Genomic DNA, 12,162 nt, shown 5'->3' on the forward strand with positions numbered 1-12,162 from the left:
TTGTATCGACAGGTAATATGGTAGATCAGAAATTATCTACTACAGATCTGTATATCTGCATTGACTATATTTTACAGTGCCTGATAGGTTTTTATGGAAGCCATTTGGTGATCTCATCAGCAAGAAGTCTATTGTTTCATTACTATCAGATTCAGTGAGTTTGTGATTAAATCAGCAGAATGGAGAACATGAAGGGCGTGCTGTTCACTTTGCAATCATTTCCATCTGTTAAAAATTTTTATCAGATGTTGGGAAACAGCAGGCAAAACTCAGAGCAAGTGTTTTATCCAGTTTCCAAGAAATAGTGATATATAATTGGCATATATTATGTTCTTAGTTTAATCTGTCCAGTTAGATGTTTTAAATAACCGAGATTGTATTAGTAGAATATATAGAAAGCTATTTCCATCGTTCCTTGTATTATATTCTTTTGAAGACTCTGATGCTGATACAAATATCTTGGTGCCTAGTAATCATAAGCACTGATGACACTTTGCATAAAATGGAGAGTCAGAGTGAGAGTTGTAGAGAAAAATTTCCATTTGGCATATGCTGTAGTCTGAAGTGTCTTTGTCTCTATTGATGATGTAGGAATCTGCAAGTGAAACTGTGTGGCCAGTGGCCAGTACTATTGGCCTCAGAGAAATGGGAAAGGAATCCATCAGCAATACCTATATGCTGATTTGTTATAAGGTGGTCTCAAAGCATAGAGTATTCAATTTCTTCTGAAATTAATTTTTAGCACTAACTGTTCTAAATAGATGGTTCTGGTTTCATGTAAATGTCAGACATACTTTTAATAATGTGAAAGGGGTTTTTTTATCGCAAAGAAACTGTGGTCTCATCTGAAAAATGAAAAATATTTTGTCTTCTTTTAATTACTGAGATATTACTGAGTGGCTCCTTGCCTAGATATTAAAAGTTTGCAGTAAGTTGTGGTTTTACCACACTTTTTCATCTTTCGTCTGTCTCATCTTCTTCTGAAATAAGTAATTCCTTTTTTCTTTATCTTCAGGTCAGGGGTGATTTTTCGTGATGGGAATAATCTTGGTCATCTTTTCTGGAGTTTCCTGTATTACTGTGTTGGTAATTTTGGCATAGGATATTCTGTTTCATTTATAGTATTCTAAATGGAGTAATATTGGCTGTCTCTTGTAAAGCCATTGTAATAATTCTTGTTTTATTCTCCTTAATAAATGCGCCTTTTCTGTTATTCTGTAGTTTTCCACAACTACAGATTGGTAGCGTTCTTCATTGTGCTGTTACTAGTTAAGTTCATATGCTTTTTTCATGAACCTGTTCTGTTACTTTGGAGTAACAGTCCTTGTAAGGAGTAGAAGGACTTCACTCTGCAGGATATTCTTCAGTTTTGTAAGATAATTTTATTAGAGTTTTTGAGAACCTGCTTGTTTCATTCTCTATTCCTCCACTAAAACCATGAGAAATCACCATATTTTGTCTGGGATTGGCTGAGTTTTGGATCTTCTATATGTATCTCACTCCATTTACTCAGAGTATTTAACTTGAAGAATTAATTTAGTTAAACTGAAATAAACAATGTAATTGCTTATTCTTGTCATAGTCTAGATAATTTTTTTCACTCTGCGCTTTATTTTAAATCCACTTTTCACCCTTTTCTCTCTCTTTAAAAGGCACATTGTATAGGCTTTTTGAATATATAAAGCTGTTCATCTTGTTGTCCATGACTTTGTTCATCCACACCTTCACAAGTACGTTTGAATGAAATTACTGGATTAGTGAGAAAATTTAGAGTCTCACTGTTCAAGTTGATTATTACTTAATTACTTGATTAGTTACTTCAAATAGAAGCTGTCATGATGTCCACTGTGCTGTCCTTGGTCATCCCTTTTGTTCTAGAGATGCAGTGGTTGTTACTACCTAGTCATCTGGTACCACACTAGTTTTAAGGGGAATTAGTGAAACAGGAATTTCTGAGTTCGTTTCTGAGGATGTACTCGCTCTGCTCTTGTTTCATCATTATCTCCAAGTCAGATCAAATTCTTGGAGAGTTACTCTCTAGAATCTTCTTTTGAGAAAGCTGACACAAATCGTTCATTTATCCAATCAGCAGTGATTTTATTTTACTTTATTATTCCTTTTAATCCCATGTGGCCTAATGAACTCTTGCTCCTTTTAATTTTCTTGTTTTAATTAATTCAATTATTTTAGCATTAAACTTTCAGCTGTTTCCTCTTTAAAACTCATCTTCGCCTCTTTACTACACTTTCTAACATAAGATCTTTTACAATCTATTCTGGCAGCTGTAGCTTTAGATTTACCGAGGCAAAATTCTTCTAAAAATTATTTTACTGCTTGCTAGTCTCACTAATTAATTGCTTATCTTTCTGGTCCCTTTTTTTATGAGTTTTGCATTACAAGTAATGCTTTTGGGATTGTTTTTGTGTACAGCCTTGCTGCTTCTAAAGGGTTTATTACTTTTATCTAAGATTGTAGAACCTGCTTGACTTTTCTGGTAAAACTACACTTCTAAGATTTCATATCGAGTTACAGATTTGGTTTGCTTAAGATACAAGAACAACATAAGACAATGATCTAGATTTGAAAATAAGAATATTAAAGATGCTAATTACTGTCTAATAGAAAAAACATGTTTAATTGGTTTACTAAAAAAGATTCTGATAAATTGACCAGTCTATAAGTGTTTCCTGAACCATGGTAAGCTTTTCTCTAGGCTACATATTCATGACAAAATTTATTTGGGATTAGTCTGGAGGAGATGGTTAAAATTAAAGAGAGGGAAATACAGAAAAAGAAGAAGAACTGCAAAATAAGCAAGAAGTTGGTCAAAAGAGAATGTAAAGTATGTTGAAAGCTATTGTTTTGGGTCAAATTTAAGGCTAGTTCTAATTCAATGTTTTCAGTAATACTTTAAATACTAAAAAAAAACCCACCACGGTTTGTTAACAGAAGGTAAAGTTTGTAAATACTATAAAGTTGGAAAGTAATGTTAATGAGACAGGAATACCCTAATGCAAAATGGTATGATCTCAAAAGCTTGAATGATAGAACTAGGGTGAAGTTTTAAGAGTCATAGAATTATACAGTAAGGAACAAAACCAAAAATTCCTCCTATAGGCCATCATTCAGAAGTGACAGAGTAATAGGAAAGCTTCTTAATTGCAACAGTTCTGCAATGTGGTGTGTTACTGAAAAAAAAAACCGCAAACCTACTTCTATCAAGCATTAAGCTAGGCATTTGCAATCCAGATAGATATAGCATTGGTCTGGATGAGAGATGCTGTTAGTCTCCACTTTTTCTTGTTTTGTTTAACAGTTGCTAATTATCTTGCGGTAAGCAAAATTACATTTTCGTCTTAAACTGAGAAAACTTAGAGTCTCCTGTCTGTTCCACGATCTGCTGTGAACATATATGGTCGAGATAGTGCATAAAATCAGCCTTAATATATGATATGTGGTATATGATATATATGCTTCTATGCATACCCTAATGCATACATCTGCATTTTCTGGCAGTGTAACTGGTGGGTGAACAATGTAAGCAAAGAAAGTTTATAGTGAAAGCTAATACCTTTTATTAAGCAAACTGTGGAAGAAAAATAAGCTAGCTGAAGAAGAGCTCATGTGCCCTGAAACCTGTAGGGTTTTTGCTTCTACATCTGTGTTCGTAACCATAATAAAATATATTGCCTCTGCTTTGGTATATTTTTTGCACAGGTTTGTACTTCATGTTCAGCTTACAGGCCATGTTGTTTGCTGAGTTTCTCCCAGTAGATTCAAATGGTAACATTCTTCATCAGTTTGAGTTGTGAGAATTCACTGTACAGTATTGGGACTGCTGACATACCACATAGCTTACAGTTCAGTATATATAATTAAAATAGGGTGCCAGTTTTCTGAAGTGTTAGTGATGTGATGCACCTATTTACACTCAGGTTTATGGTAGTGAAAAGACAGTAACAGTTGACCATGTAGTCTTTAATAAACATGCCAGTCCTTTTAGATTTCATCATTGAAATCTTTCCTAGGTAATATATATAAATACTGGTGATTTATCCGTAAATTAATTCAGTGCATAAGTTTTTTACATTACACAGAATTGCAGTACTAATTGCAAACTGTAACAACTATTGCTAAAGTCAAACATGACATTAACTATCAGCCTTACTGTTAACACAGGTAGCTATACAGGACCCAGCAGCTGTATTAAAATGTTTCGTCTACAGTTTTCCAATGTCAAATCTGCTGAATATGTCTGCCACCATTTTTATATGATCATCTTATTTGAGATACAGTTGCAATAGACCATTTGCAGAAAGCAGACAGATATGTGTCTGACTTCTACAGCAAAACCAGGCTGGCAAGGAGACAAAGTGCATATTCCAAATCCATAATTTTTATTCTCATATTTACAGTTGTAAAAGTCTTGCAGTACCAGAGATGAATAGTAATGCAATCCAGACAAAAATAAGATTCTTGAACCCTAGAAAAGTCTTAGATGTACATGCCAAATGGGGAATTTGCTATTCATTCCAAGAATTGCATGTTCGCAGATACCCCAAGGAGCAGAAGGGGGAATATCAGAAAAGGCTTCAAAACTGACAGTGTAGAGTAGAACATTCACCTTGATTCTTCCACACATTCTGCATGTCAGCTAGTTGTGCAAACATGACATTTTATATTGTTTTGTTTTATCATTGGGGTTCTCTATTTGAAAATACTATTTGTATTTTAACTTAGAATTGGAACTCTCAAACAGAATATTAGGCATTTTTCAAGAGTGTCTAGCAGAAAACAAAGCTGTTATCTGAACAGAGATTTCTGTTTTCTTTCTCATTGCCTCTGGTATTATTAAGGTGCCTGATTGTCAGTTCTAGAATAACCTTTCCATATAAATTATGGATGTTGAAAATTATCATTAATAAATATAAGAACAAGAACATGAAATGTGCTTTTAATGGAATTAATACGTTTGGGGAAAGATGTGGCAGCCTGTAATTAGGAGGGGATTGAATCCAGGACTTCCTTCCAGGCTATTAGTTTACATGATGAAAGGATAATATTGTACTATAGCTTGGTTTTTGTTTAGTTTATCTAAACTGAATTAAAATCATCTCTTCTGCTATGAAATTAACATGAGCATTGTTGAAGTACAATTAATAATTTTTAATAATTTTAATAATTATTAGATAATTTTAATAATTTTATTTTATTAAGATGTTACAGAATTCTGCTCATGTAAAAATTAAACTTAGGTAATAATCTTGACTTATTATTGACAACATTCTAGAATTGCTTTTGAAATTCATAAGAGTATTTTAGATTGTTTTCTTTGTTGTGATATACTTACTTGGAACACTTCCTAAATAATGTTACTGTTTAAGGATAACCAGTTAGTAATTTTCTTTTTGATGTTACTTGTGATGTTTGACTCTTACTGAATGAGAAGACAGCAAAAGCAAATGGAAGGAAATTGTCTTTAAAAAATATAAGCAATGTAATTATAATACTAAAAAAGAAGAAGGGAAAATAACATGCTATGCCATCAAAAATAACAATTTAATCATTACTACAGCACTTCCTTGAATTAATTCTTGTTTCAACCATGTCTTGCATTCTAGAAAAACTCCAGGCCCAGTGATGAAGATGCCATGATTTTTCTGTTGTTTAGTCTCTGAATAGTCTCTCCATTATAAATTTACATTTATCTCAGTAAATGCTCTAACTATGAGGCTATCGGTATTGTTTTGCCATCACCTAAATATTTCTGTCTTGAAAGACTGTGGTCTTGTTTAATATTGGTTATACCACCATCAGTGAATGACTGTGTGCTAGGGTAACCTCAGAAAGTTTGAGCCTCTCTAGGGTCATACATGGAGTTTAGAAGGGGAGTAGTGAATACTCCAAATTGTAGGGAAGTTTAGACTGGAGTTGGGGTAAATTTGGAAATGCATAGAATGCAAAGTTTTCCAGCACTTTTTGATAGGAATACAGCATCAGATGAATCTTAGCATCTTCTGAGATTTGTCATCACTGGATGGGAATAGCTGAATTAGTTTTGAATATATGCAGCCTTTTTTTTTCCTCTAAATCACAGTTGATTAACATACTGTGACCCTCTAGGTCTTCTTTGTGTCTATACATAATATATATTTTATTTGTTAGAGACTTGGTATGCTTATATAAATACAGATCATTATGGTTTATATACATATGTGCAGAAACCTGCATGTACAAAGAGACTTACATATGTATGTAGAGAAGGAGGAATGGTGTGGGACTTGTGCATAACAAGTGTGATTGTATGGTCACTTACACCAAAGTCACAATTACTGTTTATTTCAGAAATCAGTTTCTTTTCTTTTGCCAAAATGAAGTCAAATACAGAACTTCTTTTTTTTTTAATAAATTTACTTCGTAAATTCAGAAGACCTTTAATTACTTTCAGAAAAACACCTTCAGTACATGGCACTTAGAAGCAATTTTATCCATTTAACCTAAAATATTTGGCTAAATTTTCAACTGATTTTATTTCTTATTAACTGAGTATTATTCTGATCTAAAATACAAAAGAAAAATTATATATATACATACCAGAAAATTGAAGCATGGAAGATATGTTATTGAGAAGATAACTGCAGAAGATAACCTCCATCTCTCTGGAAGCCACACTGCTTTTGATGCAGCCCAGGACACAGCTGGCTTTCTGGGCTTAGAGTGCACACTGATGGGTCATATTCATGCTCTCATCCATGAGCACCTCCCAGTCCTTCTTAGTAAGGCTGTTCTCAAACATTTTGTCCCCATCTTTTAAGATTAAACATTTTCAGATAACAGGGTTAGCTAACTTAAGTGTAAGAACTTTGGTGAAAACATAATGCTTTCTGGTTTATTAGTGTTCATTTTAATGAAAGTTAGAAAACTACAAGAATTCAAATAACAGAACTACTATTTCATCATGATAGGTATGATACAGAGAAACGGAGGCAAGTTAGCCTTCCTTCACTCCTAACCAGGTATAATAGAATGGTTTCATATACTCTTCAGAAGAAAAAGAAATTACCAAAGGTAAAATTAATGCAAGTTAGTGTGATATTGTAGGCAGTAGATAACTGTATTGCCTTTTGGGAAAACTGGAGGCAGGGAATTGTACGATACAGGTTCAGAAAGTGTTGAGTCTTTGATTTAGAAAATAACTGAACTTCTGCAGTGTTTATAGTACAGGTAGGTTTGTATCAAGCATTTACTGAAAGCCGGTGATATTCTTATTTTTATTTTTTAGAAGTCCTCATTAGAAATTAATAGAGTACATGTCAACAGAATATTACAAATAATTTGAATTTAATACTTAAGTTGGCGCAATACAATAAAAATACCTTGGTAATGTAATTAAATGCTATGTTTTACAGCTGGAAATCAAAAGTGCACATTGTAGCTGCAGGACAGACAACAGCTGAATGACATTTTGGAAAGAAATGACCAAGAGGTGAATTGAGAGTCATTGTGGAAAATTAGTGTTTGGTGCAATGTTGACCTTATGTTCCTTTCTGAGTTAGGAACAGAGTACACCACCAGCAGAGACTTGCTGGAAAGCTGAAACCCATCAGTATTTCTGATTCCGAATTCCATCTTCAGAAGGACTAAGGAAATACTGCAGGGAGTTCTGGATTAGACAGAAGTGGTTGAATTGAATGTTAGGAGAACATTTTCTCTTTTAAAAAGAGCTCTTTTTAAAGAGTATTAATTAATCTGCTAAAGAGAAGCCAGAGTGGTGACCATAATTAAAAATGTAGAGCTGTTTCTTGATTGTGTATTCAGATAGTTTACCAGGAAAGCTGATCCCGTCACCATACATGGTGTCTTCAGGGTATAACTAGATTTCAGCACAAGTTACCTAAGTACTCATAGTTCTTAACATATGGAGTTCCTATCAGTTCACTGTTCACAGTGAACTGATAGGAACTCCAGATGTTAAGAACTATGAGTAGAACTATGAGTAAGAACTATCAAACCAAGGCACAACTGAACCAGAAATTCAAATGAAATATCACTATAAGTTTTGTGGATATAATCATTTTATTGTTCTGAGCAGAATCTAAAATTCTGGTGTTACGAACCATTTGGTTAGATCCTTTTCAGTCTTCTGCAGAGGAGGGTTACATCTGCTCTGGCAGCACCTCTGCATGCAGAGAGTAGAAGTTTCCAGGCTACAGAAACCTGGAAAAAGAAGAAGAAGCAGGAAGAAAAAGGAAGAGGAGAATCTGCTGTAGCTGTGGAATCAAGGGAGCAATGAGACAAGGACAGAGCAGAGAGCTGTGCTTTTATAGCAAGAGAAACTTTCCAAGGATAGGAGGCACTTACATAATTGACAGCTATGTTAAGTGAAACCTGAATGCAAATATACCGCATGCAAAGACCCAGGCAAAGAAGAAATTACTGCCTTTCTCACCAACCTGACTTGACAAAGTCACCTAGAAATAAAAAAATATGCTAAGTGTGGAGTCTGTAAAGAGACAAGTATCAAAGTTGTTTATTGACCTACTACTGATCATAGAAAGGTCTTGAAGAAATATTTTGGAGTTAGACTTTCTAAGAAAAGATTTTCTGTGTTCTGTACAAAAACCTCTTTTGACTGGAGAAAAAGAGGGTGTGGGGGGGCTGAATAATAGTTTCTAGCTTGTTCATTGTTCATGCTGCTAGTTCATTGTTCATGCTGCTAGTTCATTGTTCATGCTGCAATAGTGTTTAGCTAACGAAGAGAAAGAGTAAGTGGGTCCCCCTTACAAGAAACTTCTGATGTGCTAGACTCTGTTATTCCCAAGTGCCACTTGTAACCCACTCTCTCTGTGTTGCTGTCACTGTCTGTCCCTCTAAATATTTTAAACATACAACTTTTTATTAGTACGTGGTGTTCCTGCTGTACAACTTCAATAAGAAAATGTTGAAGTATATGATAATAGTATTGTAATGCAGCTTTTTAATGGTTTCACCCCCAGTTTATAGAAAAACAATGGAGATACTTGGATCAAAAATCTCTCTTTATCTCTTTTTCCCCTATGATTTTATTTTCAGGTAGAAAACTAGAACTGTAGTTTTTTGTAAAAGCTGTTAACCTTGCTTAGTGTGGCTTCTGTCATGCTGTTGAAAAGAAAGACCTCCTGATGTGGTTGGCTGAATAACTTTACAGTGATAGTCTTCTTTGCTAGTGTTTTTTGCAAGTGCTTTTGTGCATACATACAAATGTGCATACATATTGTGCGTACAGATTGTGTGTACATACAAATGACAATGAAAATCAAAAGTAGTCATCACCCAACAGTTCCGAGTCTTTTGTTTAGAAAAGGGTGTAGTCAGTAGTGGTATTACAGATGAAATTTAAGGTACATGAAACAACTGCAGGGAAAAAATGCTTGCATGTCACGTTCCTGCATTGTAATAATTTCTGCAGTTCCGTTTATTGTGATGAAATTTAAATCAGCCAGAACCTAATTTAAAACTAAAAAAATTTTAAAGGGCAAAATACAAATTCTAACATCAGAAAAATTTGAATTAATTATCAGTTCTTTTCCATAGGTAACCATTAGATGGTCACAAATTGGCATAAGCTGAAATAAAATTTAAATTCAATTTACAGAAGAGCTTATTTTTGCATTGAGGGAGGTTAAGAAGTAGTTGCCCAGAGACTTTTTGGATATTCAAAACCTGACTGTGTGGTACTCTCGGCATCCTCCTGTATTTGGCCCATCCTCCTGTATTTGGCATCCTCCTGTATTTGGCCCTCGGTTGAACAAGATACCTGGAATGTCTGATCTTCACAGGTCCCTTAAAAATTGTGGTTCTATGAAGAAAAATATTTTGTTTGATACTGGCACAATGATTTGAATATATTAGTTTCTTTTATCTAGTTGTAGTGTTATCCCATTAGGTATTTGTAGAATGAAATTAATTTTCATATCTAATAATATATGCTTACATACGTCTCATGTCTTTGTTCACTGACCAACTGCATTGCTTGTCCCACCAAAAAATCCAGGAAAAATACTAAGATTTATTACTTGAGCAAACTGAATTTTATAACACATGCAATATTTACTTGGAAGTACCTCAGTTTCAGATTCTCTTCGTGTGCTTTTCATGGCTAATTAGATGTTAAAATTCAAATGAGGATTCCTTGTTCTATTATTCATTTCCTTAACATATTTCTAATGGGGTCTTAAAGTAAGATGTCTTTTAATGTTCTTGGTAATGAAAATATGGACTTTCTGAGGTCCTAAGTGATTTTTAAGCCATGTTCTTAGCATCAGTGAGTCTGTACCTTCCCTTTGTATCAACATTCTACTGCCCATTAACTTTGATTGTGTTTCTTCTGAGTAGTTGTACATCTCAGAAGATAATATTCTTGTAAATGTTTCTCTTTGCAGTGAGGAGCTACGGAAGGAAGCCCGACAGCTGAAACGAGAATTGCTGGAAGCAAAGCACAAAAAAGAAGAAAGAGCTTTAAGACCCAAAGAGAAAGAAGGTAAGAGGTTTTGTGTAGATCTCCAGTTAACATTCTGGTTTTAAAAGGTTTTTTGATTTTGTGTTTTATAAATGTACCTAAATGTGGACTATTGTTGAAATGTAGATTTTTTTTTTCTTTCCCTAGGGATGGTAGCAATGTAATGATGCCAGTATGTAAGGAAATTGCATATGAAATAGAAATTTTAGAAGTTACTTGAATTAACAAAATGAATTTAAAATTATGTGTTGAATTTTAACCTTTTACTTAAGAAACCTCTGCCTTAGTACAAAGGGCACAGGAAATGCAAATTTTTGAAGCTTCTTGCATAAAGAACAATACCAGAGGAGACCAAGGGATACAAAGAACCCAGATAAAGAGGCTCCTCTGTCTCCAAGATAGTCAGGACTGACAGACGGACTCAGATAAGCACCAAAAGACCTAAAGCGCAGGCACAAAGGAGAACAGTTCAATCATGAGGAAGACCACAACCTTCAGCCTCAGAGACCACCAAAAAGACCCCATGCGACCACCACAGCAAACCACACATGCCCAGAAGGGCGTGTACCTATTTTAGCAAACGAGGCGAGGACAGGCAGGCCCAGGGGTTGAATATACATGGAAAAGTTGTGCAATGTATTGCATATGGAACACCTTTGTGAATAAAGATGTAGGTCAGACTGCAGCTCCGGGCACAAGTTTTCACGAGAGCTATCTCGCTTGTGCCGGGCACTGACATACATACCCACTTCATAACTACGTCAAGTTGTGGAGCCTATTTATTCCGTGTATCGCTTCACATAGGTAGCATTTGTTCTCAAATCAGGTAGTATTTCTCCTTCTAAGTATTTGTTAGTTACATCCGTGCTGTGACCTCTTAATTTGCAAGGTCTTTTTGACTTTCTGACTTGGAAAGGTTCTTAAATGCAGATGGGTAACTTTGAACTCAAAACTTTCGTGTATCATAAGACACTGATGGAACTCAAATTCACAAAGTCACTACCATATTTATTTTCCTTAAACCTTAACAAAATGGGATCTTTAGCTGCCCTCTTCTCTGTCAGGCAGGTTTTATATTCTGTTTCTTTTTAAATGTGTATAAATTGCTACATTTATAATAGCATGTAAAGTGCACATTTTACTCCAGAAGGATGAAACACCCTTTATTAGCCAAACTGAAGAAACAAAAAAGTGTCTTTAAACACTGTGGGGTTGTGAGACACACTTTTAAAGTGGATTCTTAATTCTGTTCTCAATACCATAGAAATATGAAAGAAAATATAAAGCTGTTTTTTTCAAAATTCAGATAACACACAATTTACAATAGTGGTAGAAAGTATAACATAATTTTTAGAAAAATTTGTGAACTCTCTTGAATAACAGGTGAGCTTGATCAGTATTTTGACAAAGTAAAAAAATGCATTATCATTACTTTGTTTATGAAATCTGGCACCAAATGTTAAAAATTGCTGACTCTGAAAATGTTCCAGTAATCACTAGAATATAAGCTCTCACTGGCAAAAGAATGAATGCTGTCACTAGCCATGTTAAATAAAAAAGAACTGTGAGTAGAGGTATAGCAAAGGTAAAGTGTAGTCCTTTTGTACATACATGATAAATTATCTTGAATAGTGCCATGTATGGCAGTTCTTACACTATTGCTT

At 34.4% G+C, this 12,162-nt stretch overlaps 1 protein-coding gene across 1 annotated transcript in view; it reads left to right on the plus strand.

Annotated features, from left to right (window-relative positions):
• Positions 1 to 12,162, plus strand: part of CWC27 (CWC27 spliceosome associated cyclophilin) — a 96,727-nt gene that overhangs the window by 55,957 nt on the left and 28,608 nt on the right. The window contains exon 11 of the mRNA XM_039709656.1: positions 10,422 to 10,519. Coding sequence (XP_039565590.1) covers positions 10,422 to 10,519 — 98 coding nt within the window. The remainder of the gene's footprint in view (positions 1 to 10,421; positions 10,520 to 12,162) is intronic.

The sequence above is a fragment of the Passer montanus genome, unplaced genomic scaffold, assembly GCF_014805655.1.
Source record: "Passer montanus isolate IOZ18808 unplaced genomic scaffold, ASM1480565v1 scaffold22, whole genome shotgun sequence".
Lineage (NCBI taxonomy): Eukaryota > Metazoa > Chordata > Aves > Passeriformes > Passeridae > Passer > Passer montanus.